Source organism: Rutilus rutilus (genome assembly GCF_951802725.1).
Source record: "Rutilus rutilus genome assembly, chromosome: 19".
NCBI classification, from domain to species: Eukaryota; Metazoa; Chordata; class Actinopteri; order Cypriniformes; family Leuciscidae; genus Rutilus; species Rutilus rutilus.
Genome location: NC_140232.1, coordinates 5,775,925 through 5,794,475, shown reverse-complemented (window position 1 = coordinate 5,794,475; position 18,551 = coordinate 5,775,925). Strand labels below are relative to the sequence as shown.

The 18,551-nt window shown below is 37.9% G+C and overlaps 1 protein-coding gene across 1 annotated transcript in view; it reads right to left on the bottom strand.

Moving 5' to 3' along the window:
• bin3 (bridging integrator 3) overlaps positions 1–18,551 on the bottom strand; it is a 62,448-nt gene that overhangs the window by 4,849 nt on the left and 39,048 nt on the right. Inside the window, exons 7-8 of the mRNA XM_084389276.1 lie at positions 7,914–8,055; positions 3,774–3,908 (exon numbers count right to left, since the gene is read on the bottom strand). Coding sequence (XP_084245402.1) covers positions 3,774–3,908; positions 7,914–8,055 — 277 coding nt within the window. The remainder of the gene's footprint in view (positions 1–3,773; positions 3,909–7,913; positions 8,056–18,551) is intronic.

Genomic DNA, 18,551 nt, shown 5'->3' with positions numbered 1-18,551 from the left:
CTGGTCTAACGCACACACTCGGGTGAAAATGTGATGCTCCGTGGGGAGCAAGCTTTTGCTTAATGAAGACAGTATACGTACTGTTAAATAGGTGGGGAAGATAAGATTTGTGAATATCATATATTTTTCCTGCATCTAAAGAGTTCCCACTTGTACAGGTGGTCAAGACTCAGAACTCAATGCAGTGGCTTCTAGAAAATGTGCCAGAGTGTGTAAATTCGGCTCATCCCGTGGCCATCTTGGTTGCACATGCGTGCATGTATCTCTCTTCAGGCCAAATTTCTATGAATCCTCTTCCCCTGATATATGTGTGTGTGAATGACTCAGCAGGATGAGGGACTCTCAGAATGACTGGATGTTTGGTGAGTCAAACTGTGTCCACTCCAGGATTCCTGGAAACACAAACACACAATGTCTAATCTGACGTCCATCAGATATGAAGGGAAGTAGCGTCTCTCACTGCACCTATAGTAATACAGTCAGCAGTCTCAGAAGTCCACCTACACCGTGTGTCTGACAGAGACACCCTCCTCTTCCTCGTCACAGAGAGCTGCTGTCGGTGACGGTGTCTCGGAGTGTGTGGGTGTTGGAGGTATGGCACTCTGGGTTACAGAAAGCACTAGATGAATGAGACTCGGTCATTTGTTAGGTCTCTCTGCTGCCCATCTGTTAGCAAAAAGCTTGGGGAAAGACTGCATTTCAGGCCTGACCTAAGATCAGCTTAATACTACATTCATGCGTTTATTTATTTATAACCTTTATTTTTTCCAAAGCACCCACGTCTGGTTTTCAATAGAGCAAATGACAAAAGCGTAACGCCACAAAGTGTGGCTACACAAAAACAATCACAAAAGACTGCCGTCTCCATAAAGTTGGGAATGGTTTTAGCTTAAAGGAAGTCTGATGTTGTTCCATCCATGACATTTACAAGCTGATGCAATTGTTGTTTACTAGTCTATACAAGTAGACCAGAAGGCAAAATCAGCTTCTAGATGACTGGTCATAAACATGATAAACCTGTTATCAAATGGATAGTGGCACTTCTGGATGCTGATTGGTCAATACAACTCTCTCAAGTGATCATGTACAGACAGCCGGTCATCAGAGTAAACACAACTGACTGGGTGATCAACCACTTTTTTAGAGCCGACAAAAGGTACAACATTATCATAGGGACAGAATTGATTGTTTCCTGTTTTGATCAGACAGACACACACAATCAGACATCTTATTACTTGACACACATTAAGAATCATCTCCTATATTAAGGAAATGTATAAACATTACTGGTGCAAATACCAGTAAATTGACTATAGTGCAAAGTCCGCAAACCTCAGTAATTTGCGTTGCGTGAGTAATTTAAATATTCTCCTCCCATAAACTCTGCATCTGAAAGGGAAACTCCTACAAATGCTTATGCAAAAGCTGCTGTGTCCATGCCTTTTCAGTGCTATTTTTTCACTGCGTGTCTTCAGTAAATCCTGACAGTAGTTTTTTAACGGCAAGCTGTTAGTAAATCTGGCCCAATATGGGTAAATCTCACAAAACCAGTCAAGAAGATTTTACAAATGTGAAATAATCTCATACTTATTACTGCAATATAGCAACACAAATCTTTTAATTACAGTAACATTTAAATAACGATAATAAGAATAATATTTTTCTCATTACAGTACAGAGACGTGAGAAAGGGCATTATTTTGATGAAAATGTTACAATGCAATTGATCTGTTTGATATACCAGACCTAAATAGTGCCTGTTCGAGTAGACAGCTGGGAGAGGCTGTTTCTCAAGGCTATCAAGATGGCATTTTTGGGGATCATAGGGCACTGGATCAGGTCCTGACAGATCTCCACTGCCCGCTCAGCCCTGAGCCGTGAAGATTAGGGCTTTTAAATATGTGATTAACCCACCAAGAAAAGGCCTGCTTGGACTATTCAGCTTTAACAGCAGGTCACAGTTAAGTTATTGTTGTAAAACACTGAGTGAAAATAGGTTATATCCACCGTACTTGGAGGATTCTCTTAACTCAGCAGGCAGAAGACAGCATAGATCATCCTCTAGATTAAAACTTTCCTATTGTTTGCGTTTCTTAATGCTACTACTAATAATACACACACATCCCAAAAAGCATTTGGACACTTGTATGAATGGCATTGCATTAGAGTTCCTTATATTATTATTATTATTATTATTATTATTATTATTATTATTATTATTATTATTATAGGAGTATGATTTAATTAATATAACTGAACGACTGGAAAAAAAGATAACTGTATCTTTGGTACATGCACTTTAAATGTAATAGTTCATTCATTCATTATTCATTATCCACTATGCCAGCAATAGAGAGACTGTTCAACAAAACAAACACACAAAAAAACAAATTGGGAATGATATGAAGATCCTGAAATTTTCAGAGAGGGGGTGAATGCGCACATCCTGAAGACATGACTGTGTGTGTGTGTGTGTGTTTGACTTGGCTTTACCTCTTTTACTACATTCATTAGATTCTAGTGTTTAGCTCTCTCACACACTTCCCTTAAAATAACACACACAGTCTGAGCTGTGGACATAAGGAGGCAGGATTGTGGGGGTTAATCACATTAGAGTGAAGGGGAAGTGTGTAGAGTGAGAGAGTGTGAGTGCAGCATAAAGGAGTGTTTCTGCTGTGTGTGTGTGTGTGTGTAACTCAGGGTTAATCACATTAGATCTGGGTGGAGGGAGCGTCAGCTTTAAAATTTACTACTGTGTGTGTGTGTGTGTGTGTGTGTGTGTGTGTGTGTGTGTGTGTGTGTCTGTGCGTGTGTGAGGGTGTTTCTTTAAATTGATTTTGATTGATTTAGATTTTTGGCTTTTGATTTTTATTAAAGGCAACAGTTTTATTTAGTTTTAAAAAACAGTTGTATTTAACTTTTTATTAAATGAATATCATAAAACTGTTTACCATGACTTGATAATTACATTTTTTACTACTCTTCATGTCTTTTATGTATAAATTTGGCTTAACCTTTGTCCCAGGTTCAGACTTGTAATTTTGTCAGACTGAAAAGGGTCATCAAAATATGTAATTGTGTGCATGTAGGATATAGAAAAGCAAGACACAGGGTCTTATTTGTACACATTTATACAGGGTTTAAACCCAACTTTGTTTCGCCCAATGGCAGGTGAACTAAGAACATTTACTAGCCTTAACTATTTTATGATAGCCATGATACAGCATTGTGTATTATTTCCTAAAAATACATATTTATGTATAAATGCTAAATTTGCACAGGTCATTTTATGACATATATTGTCGCATAATAAGCATTGAGCCTTTGTTATTGTATTCCTCATACTTTAGTCTTGATCTACTATCACACAATTACATTGCATGCATTATTTGATCAATTACCAGTCTGCTGATCTGCTTTTGTAGCATGTTAACTTTCAATTTTAAGTCCAATTATAATGGTTAAACATATAATAACTTAGTTTTCTGTGATTATTTTCCATCCTTGCTGGTTGATTTTGCTACTGTCTTCGAAATTCATTTATTGACCATATATTTGTGCATTTTAGAAGGGAAACGATGAGTTGCAGAAGAGCAGAAGTGCAGAAGGAAGAGCGGAGGGATGAATAAAGTCTGGGAGGACTGGGGAATGAGTTTTAGAGTTGTGAAAATTAGAGCATGCACAAAGAAAACCATGCTTTCTACGATGTGATCCACATAACTGATTGGATGTATTTTAGTTTCGTGACTGAGCTGGGAACATTTGACGCTCACCTGAGCTCGTATCAGAGCCTCAAAGCTGGGCTGAAAGTAGTCGATGCGGCTGTTGTAGAACTTGGGCATCTCGTCCAATAGCTGCTTGTTCTTGGCTTCAAAGTCTTCCCTGACAGGCTTCAGTTCTTCCCTGGCCTAAAAGCAGAACACACACGTAATGCAGCAATGAATAAAACCAGGACTTGCCAATTATTCAAGCATGTGTGTCATTAGAATAACAACAACAAATACACACACACACACACACACACACATGTTCAAGGGTGTGGAGGTGGGGAAGAGTGATATTCATGATGCGATCACCAATCAGCACAGTGGAAGGGAGGGGAAAGCGGCCTATAAGTGCTGATCTTTGCTAGGACTTGACCTTCTTTCTATATATGATACATGACGTGTGTAAATGTATGCACTTTATCAGTGCGTCTATCCTCTGCGGCTCTGCTGAAGTCCTTCAGTGTGTGTGTGTGGGCGATGGGATGTACATGTATGTTGAAGTTTTCCAGGCACCCGTCTGTATCTGTTTGTGCACATACAGTCCTTCACATGTCAACATGCACATGCACAATGACCCAGAAGTGTGCAACAAAAAGAACAAACAATTATTGCTTGCCTGTGTTCACTGGATCGTGTTACCGTGTGCGAATGTGCGTGTGTGTGCGCGAAACCCAATTATCCCGCAGCGTGTGTTGAGCGCAGCCTCTTGAAAAAGTGCAGCTGAGTTGAGAGGCTGTTTCTCTTGCGTGGGTGAGTTCGCTCGCATGTATACTTGTGCTCTGAATACTTCTGCACCCATCCAGCCCAGCTTCCTTCACTTGTTGCTGCGTGCTAAAAAAAATCCCGCCAGAAGAGTACGAGAGTGGACAGATTATAATAAATCCGATGACTCTCAAGATCCGGCGCACTCGAGCACAAGCATCCACTACAGGGAAATCTATAAAGACCAGATCAAAACTCATTATGATTTTTGTAATTCTGATGACCTTTGTGTCTTTTTGAGTCCCTGCTGAATCAAAATTGACCCCATTCACGGTCACGTTTTAGTTTAGGGTCCGATTCTCACGATTAACTATGACTTTTGCCTCAGTAAACTCCTAATTACTGTTTATTAATAGTTAGTAAGGTAGTTGTCAAGTTTAGGCATTGGGTGGATTAAGGGATGTAGAATAAGACATTAATATGTGCTTTCTATGTACTAATAAACATCCAATATCCTAGTAATATGCATGCCAATAAAGAACTAGTTAATAGTAAGAATTGGACCATAAACTAAATTGTTACCCCATTCACTTTCTTAAAAAAGCATTTCTGGTCTTATTGGGAACAATATCTCAGAAATATGCCATGCCACAGAAGTAAAATGAGTTTAAAGGTCTGATATCACCAGTCTCTAATAAAAAAAAAGGTAATTTATGTACTTAAATACTAAATACACTGTAAAAAAAAATCCCGTTGTTTTTACGGAAAAAAACGGGCAGCTGTGGTTACCAGAACAATACTGTAAAAAACACATCACACCGTAAACATACTTACGGAGTTACATGTAAATTTAACATTTTAAACATGTATATTTAACATTGGATTTTAGTAATATGATATAATGTTAAATTACCGACCTATTGAAGTATTTATATCTGTTTTGTACCATAGTATTACACTGACAAACCAATAATATCAGCAGTAATGAGAGTTACATGATTAATCAAAGCTCATCACAAGTAGTTCTTCCACAAGAAAGTTTATATAAATATCTATAGAATCTGCACAGTGTCATTCACACAAACATTAACACCATCATGGTAACACACATGAAATAAAAAAAATACAATAAACATTAATTTAACAACATTAAATGTAACATAAAACCCTAATGTACATAACTGATTATAAAAAAACTAAGAAAACTATGACGAAACATAGTTATTTCAACAAAAATACATCAAATGTGAAGTGTCACGCAGGGAATTGTGGGAATGTCAATTTACATTTTTTCACTGTAAATTATACAATGACTTGTTCGTTTATTATTCGTTAAATTTAACGGTATTTTACAGTAAAATGACATTAAAGTAACCAATTAACAGTTTTTCACTGTAGCATTTTTACAGTCTTTTACTGTTAAAATTACAATCATTTTTTACAGTGACCGATTACTCAAACTATATATTACTGTATATAACCTTAAAATTACAATAATAATGGTCTACTACAACAAAAATACAGTGTTAGCTCAATATGTAGTATGTATTAAAAATATTTGTGTATTTTCAACAATTATTTGCCATGCGTCTACACCTTTTCGCTACATGTTTGTGGTGGACATGACTTTAACATCTATAGCTTCTTGTACCCAGGGACCACCGCTCCAGAAATAATACATATATTGCACTGTGAATTTTGATTGTGTCCCAATGTTAAGAATTTCTCGTCCCAATGAACATCTGTGCTGTAAATTCACACTCGGAGCAAACAAGCCTTAAGATGTGCAATTTATCCATATACAAGCCATCAGATTAACCCTTGTGAAAATAAGCAAGTGTCTCTGGCCTATTAAGGTGGAATATAATTTGCATGGTCATATATGAAACACTCATTATAGTGGAAAGAAGGACGCCCCAGTTTTGAGTTGAAAGTTCTATCATCAGTTACACTATTTCAATGGTCAACATTAGTCATTCTACTAACTATAATTAACTTTAATGAGAGTTAGTTGAAGTTGATATGTAGTTGAAAAGCTATTTATAGTCGGGAGAATGTCTGTTTGGGAGCATCAAAACAAAGTGTTAGCAGATATTAAGCAGACAGTCTACTAATACTCTAATGACTGACTGTTGACATGCAGTTGCAAAAAGACTTATAGTTACTAGAATGTCTGTGGTGGACCATCGAAATAAAAGTGTTAGGAAATCATCTTTTACATTAAGCTTATTTACTCCTGAATGTGCATAAGCATTAGCTGGATAAATATGATTTGCAGGTCAAAGTTGATTGAATGTGTCTTTGTTACAGTATAATTAATGAAACAAATAAGCACTGATTTTAATTAACAACATGTACATACTATTAGGTTCGTGTTTGGTTTAGTATTAGTCGCTTGTAATTGGGCTTGTCAATGGCACTGATTTAATTTGATTCAATATTGATTCATTTTGGATTTATCAGGTACAGTGAATGCCAATTTATCTCAAGGAAAACAATATCTCTTAACTAATGCTGTCAAATATTTAGGGAGCCCTGACTGTTGGTTCATTACTATATTAAAGGTCAAACTTTTTTGGTATGCAAATATTTAAATTGCACACATGGCAGTTTTTATAATAACTTTTTAATGAAATAATTAAGTTTCTACTGTAATTAGTTGTTTGAAATTGTGGCTTTCAGGATGGATTCATATAAATATTGAATAACAGGTAACAGATAATGTAAAATATTTATATATTTAGCAAAATGCTCCTCTCTAAAGGTCATTTTTCTAGCTAACTATCGAATGTATGGTCATTGAATGGCTTTCATGAGGTAAATGTGATATTATGTAAAAGCTGATTTTTTTACGTCTTTCTGCGGTTGAAACCCTAACTGGATACGGGATACCTTTCGGTATGTTGTATTGTATCTTTCAACATACCTTCTGTTGTTCATTCATGTTTATTTCACGCTGTAACTAGTAGTAAAGCAAAAGAGATTATCGGTTCATGTGAACCGCTTGAACAGCGATCTGTCACATCACATTAAAGAGTGACAAAATGGGGTTCAAGAATTGATATCAGTTCATCAAAATAAGAATTGGTTAAAATCTAGATTCTCAACTCAGCCCTAGTTGTAATTAACTGAAATTACTATAGTAAATACACATAACGTGCAACCGAACACATTAAAATAAAGTGTTACTGATTTGAGCTAAAGAAACAAAATGATGGTACTATTGTGATCAGATTTTACTCCTGATTTGATCTTGACAATCAGTTTTAAAGAGTTTTATCTTTCCCCATTAAAAGCTGTTTGCTTTATCCACATAGAAAACAGCAACCTGGGGCGTTACCAAGATGACCGCTGAGTGAACTCACATTAAAGGATTTTTGGTATTATTAGGAGATCAGTCACGCCTGAAATTGCAGCGCAGTCAGAAAGGAAGTTGGGTTGTACCTGATGGAGTTTGACCATGATGGGCCCCGTCTTCTCTTTTTCTTCATACTTCTCCACTTTAGACTGGAGTCTCTTATAATCTTGAAGAGCCTGTTCCCTGCGTTTTACTGCCATGTTCAGACTGGGAAACACACTGCTGTACCTGAGCACACACACACACACACAACACAGACAGAAGAGAAAATCTTCACATAACAGACAAACAATACTAGACAAATCATTAAGATGAAAAGTCAACAAAAAGCTACAAACAGAATAAATTGGTGTAAATTGCACATAAAACCATTTGTAGATTGTCACATTCAATTCAGTTAGAAAAGATTTACACAGATATTTGAATGTTTGCATTACGCCAAATGTCTCTCAACTTTGCATTTCATCATTTTAAAAGTGTAAATGTAGTTTTTCTGAACAACCGATACGACAACCTCTCTGCTTCCCCCACTGGAGGAGCCAAGGCATTTTTATTACAACAGGTTGACGTGTCTAAAATAACAACATGTTTGAGGCATGGTTTGCGTTTATTAACTTGGTTGGTCTCAACATGGCAGCCACAATGAGGGAGCGACCAGCCTTATATAATACACATAAGAATGTTCTAGGCCAGGGTTTTTTAAAGTGGGGTCTGTGACCCATTGCTAGGGGGGACACAATTTGCTATACCATATTTCCAGACTTCGCCACATTTTTTTTGTTCATGTAAAACGTGCTAAGATTTATATTCCAAAGTGACTTATACTATAATGCATGTGATGTCAAATAAGCAAAACACAGACACTTAAAAGTAGACTTTTCATGTCTGTGCGACAAGTATTTCATCTCTGCTGAGTTTTGGTTCATTTTTGTTCACGGAGACCGAAACGGCAAGCACACTTTGTTTGTTTTTTCACATTTTGCTGTTATTTTGAAGGTTCACAAGTATAAATAGACCCTTTACCATTTTGAATGATGCCTTATCTGATTTATTTAAAAAAAAAACATACATTTTAAGTTGTTTCCGCTAATATGAGCAATCATGCCAGCGCCTCACACAGCTGGAGATTATTAAAAAGTACATTTACAATGGGGACCGTTTTTGCACCAATAAATCAAGCATATTATGTTCATTACTCTCACCCACATTAAATTTGGGTTTAATCACTATTATAATTAGGAGGGGGACCTTGGAAAATGTTCTTCCCTATAAGGGGTCTGTGACTCCAAAAAGTTAGAAAACCCCCGTTCTAGGCCACGGATTTGACTGGAGTCTTCATCCTATGAGTTCACATCATCCTAAAATATTTGTCAAAAATATCTATGCATTCCTTGAGGTGTTAAACTTACGTTAAACGGAAGACTACATAGTGCACATGGAGAAAAAAATCAAAAATCAAAATCAATAGTGTGTTGAACACAGCGAACAGAACATTTGTCTTTAAGAACCCACAGTGTTTTTGTCCGGACAATCGTGTAATAATGTGATGAGGTTGTTGATGTAGCATTAGCCCATTTTAACAGGATCACTTAATTACAGCCACACAAAAGGCATCTCACTTGGATTCTTGTATTGTTTCTATTCCAAATGAAAATATAATCTCTGGGTGAGAAGCCTGGTCTCTGGAAACTAAAAATAGGAAAACTCTAAACTGTAACTTAGCAACAGAGTCGGCCGCTTCGGTTTGAGGCCTGACTGCGTTTCGACTTTGCATCGCCTGGGAGCACCGAGGAACAGTACAAACGCATGACCCACACCGTTTTGTTCTTTGTAACTACTGAAAAAGCTACGAGCTTCGCAGGAGGAGGACAGTTTTGAGGTCAAGGAGCTATAAATGTATGTTCTTATGTGCATTATTTGGGGGATTTAGGTGAAGAAACTCTGTAAGGTCTTCTGGAGGAAAGATGCTACCGGCAATAAGTGGGAGAAGATGCGATGAGTAAAGTGGCCTCTGATTACACTCAAATGGCAAACGTTGCAAATTGAATTGGTGACTTTTACGGAGGATGTTCATTAATTACTGAAGGCCTGTTCACACGGCACAGAGAAACTACATCGTTGAAATCACCTTCAGCCAATCAGAATCCGTCCTGCTTTAAAGCGCTCGAGCATTTGAAGCGGCAGACGACAAAAATGCAGCGTTCGCTTAGAATGAATAAACAGAACGATATTGTGGTGCGGACGCTACTATAGTTATTGTGATCTTAATATTTATGGCTCTTGGTGTGAAACCTACTTGAATAAATCTGAAAAGAAATATTCTAAATAATAAATAATACATAGATGGAATAAAGCAGCATTTGTGTTTAATGAAACAATATACAGGACATAATGTAGAGGCTTTTTATACATCGAGATTTCAGAAAAACTGAAGGCTGAATAAATGATTCATGCTTAAACCTTTTTTAGTATGACATGCACTAATGATTCATAAAAACAAGAACAGATATTATGAAAGCAAATCAATAGTTATCCAATGTAGTTCATTAATTGATACAGAACTAGTTAAACTGACAAGTTATTAAATAAGGATGTCAAATTAAACACCCTTTTAATATTATAATGTTTTCACTTTGCTTTCTAAAGTCTGGTGATTACTTTATTCTATTGACAGAAAAAGGCTTTAACAGTAAAACATGTACCAAATCTGAATATAGTTTGTGAAAAAAGTGTTTTATTGTATCATCATAATATAGTTTATCATCTTCAGCTGCTCACTGGGGGTTTTATTCTCTGCAATATTCGTTGTAAAGCTGCTTAGTAACAATATTTAAGGGTATTACTTGAGAATTATACAAATTACTTATTACATTATTAGTGCATAGAAAAAGACAGTTAAGCTAATAGAAAGTCATTTTTATTTTTGTAAAATGACAATATAAACGCCAGTTATTTCATTTTGAAAACAACATTTTGTCTTTATAAAAATCACAACATTTTTAAAATCACACAATATAAATGGGCCTTTGAAAAAATATAGCCGTCTTTTGTTTTAGGAAGGGGTTGCCTTGCAAGGGGATCATGGTATTTTGTGGCCTTTAGTAACAAAACTTTTGAAAACCACTGACTTAGTGGATTAAGATCTGGAATTGTGACCAAAACTTTGCAAATTCAATGTTTGCGAGTGGTGATGCCAAAATCTCTACCAAAAAGAAGTGATGAGCTACAAACGGTGAAAGTGAAGAACTACAAGAGAAGGAGGGAATCAGAGACAGAGAGAGAGAGAGAGAGAGAGAGAGAACGGGCTTCACCATGCAGAGCTCTGTTAAGACAAGCCCTAAATTGTTTCCCACAGGAAGTAAAGAAGGGAGCGGCACAATATCGCTGTGGAAACGTCATAGGACCCAGCCCCGCAACCCACGCTCACTCTCTATTTATAAAACACCACCTTGGCCCAATCACTCTCTTCTATCTCTCTTCTTGACACGAAGGTGAAGTGTGACAACTGGATTATACATCATGAAACATAATATTAACTTAAAATGGCAAAATCTATCTAAAATAGATTCATAGTGATTATGACCATTTTCGTATATATATATATAAATTATAAACACCCACTGGAGGTGAGACGGCACCAAAACAGAAGAAAACAAAAACATGTAAAAAACTTTTCATTATTCTTTCTATTTTATTTTATAAATTTATATTTTCACACTAAATCTCCAAATGAATGTAGAATAAACAAAGACGGTATATTTTAAATATTTTTTTATGTTATTTTTTGTTATTATTATGAATGAAGGGCAGCATCACCAATGCCAATACTGATGCCAATACCAATGCCAATTGGTCTATTAAATGGATTAAATTTTTTCTAAATTTCTGGGTATGAAATGAGTTATTATTTAACATTACAGTATACTTAAAAGCCATGATTTTTAATAGGCTCAATAATATTCTAACTTTTAATTTAAGCGGACTTAAATCAATCTTCACATAAACCCATTAAAATAAACCACATTTAGCTGTGCTTTAAATATACTAGCTGTTCCTTTTATATATAATTGCATACAGTGTATATAGCAATATAGTGATGTTTCTGTCTCTGTCAAGATCAGCTCTCTCTCTCTCTCTCTCTCTCTCTCTCTCTCTCTTTGAAATGTTAGCTAATTTTTTCAACACTAAGTTTTTTTTTTTTGCACATTAATTTTCACGAGAAAATTACAAGTTAAACCATTTGGTATCAATATTTTTACATGAGGATCAATCATCTTAACATAACGTCAGTGTTGCAGTATTTCCTTAATTGACATGTCATTGGTAGGTGTGGTAAAAAATAAAAATAAAAAAATTAAGGAATACCATGAAAATTCTGTCATTAATTTCTCACCCTCATACGTTTCCAAACCCATAAGACTCGTTTTTCTTTGGAACACAAATTAAGATATTTTAACGAAATCTGAGAGCTTTCTCTAAAGAGACTGTAAAACTAATCCATAGGAATCGAGCAGTTTATTCCAAATTTTCTGAAGAGACTTGATCGCTTTATATGTTGAACAGACTGAACATCAGTTGTGGTAAACGGAAGCTCAAGCATGTTCCCTTGATGTGCGACAACCAATGAGGTTCATTCTCGTGTTACGCAGCACGTTTGAGCTTCAGCAAGAACCAATGGGATTCATTCTCGTGTTACGCAGCACGTTTGAGCTTCTGCAAGAACCAATGAGGTTCATTCTTGTGTTACGCAGCACGTTTGAGCTTCAGCAAGAACCAATGGGATTCATTCTCGTGTTACGCAGCACGTTTGAGCTTCAGCAAGAACCAATGAGGTTCATTCTCGTGTTACGCAGCACGTTTGAGCTTCAGCAAGAACCAATGAGGTTCATTCTCGTGTTACGCAACACGTTTGAGCTTCAGCAAGAACCAATGAGGTTCATTCTCGTGTTACGCAACACGTTTGAGCTTCAGCAAGAACCAATGAGGCTCATTCTTGTGTTACGCATCACGTTTGAGCTTCAGCAAGAACCAATGAGGTTCATTCTCGTGTTACGCAGCACGTTTGAGCTTCAGCAAGAACCAATGAGGTTCAATCTCGTGTTACGCAACACGTTTGAGCTTCAGCAAGAACCAATGAGGTTCATTCTCGTGTTACGCAGCACGTTTGAGCTTCAGCAAGAACCAATGAGGTTCATTCTCGTGTTACGCAGCACGTTTGAGCTTCAGCAAGAACCAATGAGGTTCATTCTTGTGTTACGCAGCACGTTTGAGCTTCAGCAAGAACCAATGAGGCTCATTCTCGTGTTACGCATCATGTTTGAGCTTCAGCAAGAACCAATGAGGTTCATTCTCGTGTTACGCAGCACGTTTGAGCTTCAGCAAGAACCAATGAGGTTCATTCTCGTGTTACGCAGCACGTTTGAGCTTCAGCAAGAACCAATGAGGTTCATTCTCGTGTTACGCAGCACGTTTGAGCTTCAGCAAGAACCAATGAGGTTCATTCTCGTGTTACGCAGCACGTTTGAGCTTCAGCAAGAACCAATGAGGTTCATTCTCGTGTTACGCAGCACGTTTGAGCTTCAGCAAGAACCAATGAGGTTCATTCTTGTGTTACGCAGCACGTTTGAGCTTCAGCAAGAACCAATGAGGTTCATTCTCGTGTTACGCATCATGTTTGAGCTTCAGCAAGAACCAATGAGGTTCATTCTCGTGTTACGCAGCACGTTTGAGCTTCAGCAAGAACCAATGAGGTTCATTCTCGTGTTACGCAGCACGTTTGAGCTTCAGCAAGAACCAATGAGGTTCATTCTCGTGTTACGCAGCACGTTTGAGCTTCAGCAAGAACCAATGAGGTTCATTCTCGTGTTACGCAGCACGTTTGAGCTTCAGCAAGAACCAATGAGGTTCATTCTCGTGTTACGCAGCACGTTTGAGCTTCTGCAAGAGGTTTGTTCAAACGCTATTACACATCTTCTGAAAGAGGAATCTCCTGATCAAAACACAGGCGAAGAACAAGCAGATACAAGCGATAGCATATGTAATCATATGCAAATATAAAATAACGTGATCATCAACATTAAACGGCATATAAATCAAAACTGCCTAACGTGACCGAATTAAATGTTGACCCAGGACGAGCTTTAGGACTGTGAAGCTTTAGGGGTGTTGATGAACTCGATCTACTCCATCTGTGTTTTGATCAACGATCTGAATCCCATCTGGATGTCGTAAAAACTTTGTGAAAATGATCAAAAACGCTGGCGGTGGCTGGCAACAAGTGCTGGCGGGGAAAGAGTTAATTGAAGAATTTTCATTTTTTGGGAGAATAACCCTTTATAAAACACAAATATAAAGTTTTATAACTTGTAATTCTGATTCACTAAAAATCTTGACAAATTTCCAGTTTTGGGGGAATGATTCCTTCCATTTTAAAACCTTCAAATACACATAAACATCTACTTAAGCACGTCTACACACACAATATTAGTAAAATAACAACTTGATCATGTTACGTGGAATTAGCATCTTTTGTCCCCTGAGCGCAGGTTTAGAGCAGGCCTGCTCTGTCTATAATGACAGTTTACGGGTGGTGTTCTTGGAAGTAAGCAATCTAAAAACACTCGCTGTAATCTAGACTAACGGTTCAGACTGGCTAGAGGACGGCCCCGTCTGACTCGGCACAAGCTAAACACAAGGTCACGCGCCCGTCTTGTCTAAAAGCTCTCTTGATGTTTCAATGAAAATCCGCGTGACTGCACACACACTTGCGCTCCACCTCGCCGGTCGGCTGTATAATTTAACACCCGTCTAGTCTGGCTGCGGGTGTGGTGGCCGCTTGACAGAGAATGGCAGAAATAACAGTTGGACGAAGTCACAGTCGCACACACACACACACACACACAAGAGCCAAACCAGAGTCTGGACGGGATGACCGTGCTCCGGTCAGCGGGACAGTACGTCTGCGCAGGAGTTTAACAAGTTCACTGTGCTGTAGGGTGTAATCTGAATGCTGGGTGCTGCTGTGTCATGCCGGAGAATGACTTTATTATAGTTTTTCTATTTCTATAAATCAGAATTGGAAGCAGGTCCGCATCTTTGACCAGCCCTGTGTCTCTTTTAAGCATCACAGGAGACTGTAAACAGAGCGTATGCTCTCTGCCCATCTCTCTGCCCATCTCTCTGCTGGCATTTAACAATGCAAGGGTGTTTAGGGTGTTTGCTAGGGTGGTTACTTACTGGCCCGAGTCAAAAGAGCCCACCCACGAGTCTCTATGGCATTCTGGTATCTAGCTATGGCTCGGGTCCCTCCTTCAAATGTAAGTTTATTGGATTGTTCCACCCATTTTTCTTATTTGGAAGGTAAAACATAAACATAAAGGGATAGTGCGGACAAAAATGAATATTTTGTCATCATATAGACCTCATGTGCCAGAGAAACGAGCGCGCAGCCGTCTGTAGAATTGTGTGTTTGAACTTCTGTTTTTGCTGTAGCTCTGGATATTTCTAAACCCATAAGACTCGTTTATCTTTGGAACACATATGAAGATATTTTAACAAAATCTGAGAGCTTTCTCTAAAGAGACTGTAAAACTAATCCATAGGAATCAAGCAGTTTATTCCAAATTTTCTGAAGAGACTTGATCGCTTTATATGTTGAACAGATTGAACATCAGTTGTGGTAAACGGAAGCTCAAGCATGTTCCCTTGATGTGCGAGAACCAATGAGGCTCATTCTCGTGTTACGCAGTACGTTTGAGCTTCAGCGAGAACCAATGAGGCTCATTCTCGTGTTACGCAGTACGTTTGAGCTTCAGCGAGAACCAATGAGGTTCATTCTCGTGTTACGCAGCACGTTTGAGCTTCAGCAAGAACCAATGAGGCTCATTCTCGTGTTACGCAGCACTTTTGAGCTTCAGCAAGAACCAATGAGGTTCGTTCTCGTGTTACGCAGCACGTTTGAGCTTCAGCAAGAACCAATGAGGCTCATTCTCGTGTTACGCAGCACTTTTGAGCTTCAGCAAGAACCAATGAGGTTCATTCTCGTGTTACGCAGCACGTTTGAGCTTCTGCAAGAACCAATGAGGTTCATTCTCGTGTTACGCAGCACGTTTGAGCTTCAGCAAGAACCAATGAGGTTCATTCTCGTGTTACGCAGCACGTTTGAGCTTCTGCAAGAACCAATGAGGTTCATTCTCGTGTTACGCAGCACGTTTGAGCTTCTGCAAGAACCAATGAGGTTCATTCTCGTGTTACGCAGCACATTTGAGCTTCTGCAAGAACCAATGAGGCTCATTCTCGTGAATTCTGGATATTTCTATAAAATCGCTGTCGAAGAGTAATTATCAGGTGATTTGGATTAACTTTGTGTAGAGTTAACGAAAGTTATCATGAGCATTGTATTGTTTGAATTGGATGTCATAACAAATATCAGTTTGTGTTGTGTTGTGTTGTGCTGAATGACCTGCGAATCTCAATTCGAGCCATTTTCAAAAAATGTCTAAAGACACATCTTTTTCGTCAGCACTTGACCAATTAATACTAACACTTACATTTTCTATTCTATACTATTTGTTTAGTTTTTCTGTTTAAAAAAACCTTGCTATGTGTACTGTGCTAGACTGAGACTTGTTTCAGCACTTGTCTACTGTTGCCCTCTTGTTGGTCTGATTGCTTGTCCTAATTTGTAAGTCTGCAAATATGTTAAATGTGTTGTGTTTTTGTTTTGTGTGTTTTTTTGAGCGTTCTGTCATTGTTGTGCGTTTTGTTTCGTCTACGCAATGAAAATCAATGGTTTCCAATACTGCGTTGTTTTGGACCACATTGACTTTCATTGTATGGACAAAACAGATGAAACAAAATACCATCTTTTTTTGATCTGCAGAAAGAAAAAAAAAGACAATAAAAAATTTTGGGGTGAATTAATCCTTTTAAGTCTGATCACTTCTAGAAGTCTCTCCTCAGCAAGTATGATTTGAGGTACTGTATCACCCATGGCTGTAGCACAAACATTACAGGACAAGTTAAGCAACCAAGCAGAATACGTCCTGTTCTTGATTTGAGTAAACCCTTATATGTGAGCAATAGTTAGTGGTGTTTGCTTAAGACAAGCGTCACTATTACCAAGATGTCTCTCCATGAGACATATCAAAAAAAGAAAGAAAAAAAATCCATCTTGTCTTTTGTCAACAAAGACTTCAATGAACCAAGTCAAAACAACCTCCCCCTAATGCATATCGCCCAGCAGATATAATGGAGAGCTACTCGCGCAATTCAAAACTACTGCTGACTTCTGTTAGCGCAGACAAAACACACACTCACAGCGAGAGGCACGCACTCACCTGGTTTAGAAATGAGTTATCACATTAAGAGATCCGACATCTGTCTGAAGCCATTAGAGTTTCAACAGCTTTTCAGAAGGATCACATTATAAATACTTTCCTCCCATGAACACTGGGAGAACAACGAGAAAGAAACAAGAAACGCTGATCTATTCATGCACTAATGGAATCTCGTCTTTCATGGTATCTGATTAAATGTGTTACGGCTCAGCAGGAAACAAAGACAGTGTGTTTTAAGGATTCCACTGGAGGCGAGACCGAGACGTAGCGATGGCTAAAAGAATGCGGTTTTGTTTAAAGCTTAATATGAGATTTCTAGCACACTTGATATGGATGCATATTATTAAGTTTGGAAGTAAAATCTCCGTTTTCTACCTTTACGATACACCGACAACCACCAAAACACACAGGTGGGAAAGAGAAAGCCACATGATGAATACAAGTTCATCACAAGTAGCTTTTCCACAAGCTTGAGAGAAATATTAACATACGCAGGTGCACAGCGTCATACACACACATACAAAACACCATCGTTATAACACACACAACACTAAACCTAACAACACAAGATGTGACAAAACCCCAATGTACATAACTGACAACATCGAAACTAAGATGAGCTACATCATTTAATAACTTAAACTTATTTAAATAAAAACAATCAAATCAAATGTAAAGTGTCACAATGCTACAAAATATTAATAATAACATACTGATGGTCCTAAAAAACTATTTATTTCTTTACAGCAAAATATAATTTTCATGATCTGCATCGTAACTCCATTAGGCCTACTGTATCATATTTATCATTACTGTATCAACGTGATCAAAACTGTGCTGAAAAACCTGTTGCACACAATCTACACCATGCCGTCTGTCATCTGATTGAAAGGTCATACTTTTTTTTTTAGAATTGTGAACCACGACCTGAAGGGACATGTTTTGCGTGTCTTTCGGCTGTGAAATCTTTACAGATTTTTATAAAGTAAACGTGATTCCTTTGGTTTTGAGGAGAAATATGATCTCGATATTTTTCAACAATTGTGAGATTCACTCAAGAAGACATTTCCAAGCAGTCATATTTAGAAGTGGTCAGCTGTAAGTTTGCATGTGTATGTGAGAGAGTGTGTATGCTGCTCTGCTGTTTAAAGCCTCTTCTGTGCTCATAGTATTTGTGTGTGTATGAGTGTGTGTGTTTCTGGGCTGGAGGCCACGGTAAGAGCCTACACACACGTCCGCCACACACCCACCATCCAGCGGAAATGAGAACCATTCCGTCCTGCCACCAAACACACACACACACACACTCAACTGCATGTACACTTCACAACACACACCCCACCAGAATGTAGTTTCTATCCATCTTCCTATGACTCGTCTCACTTT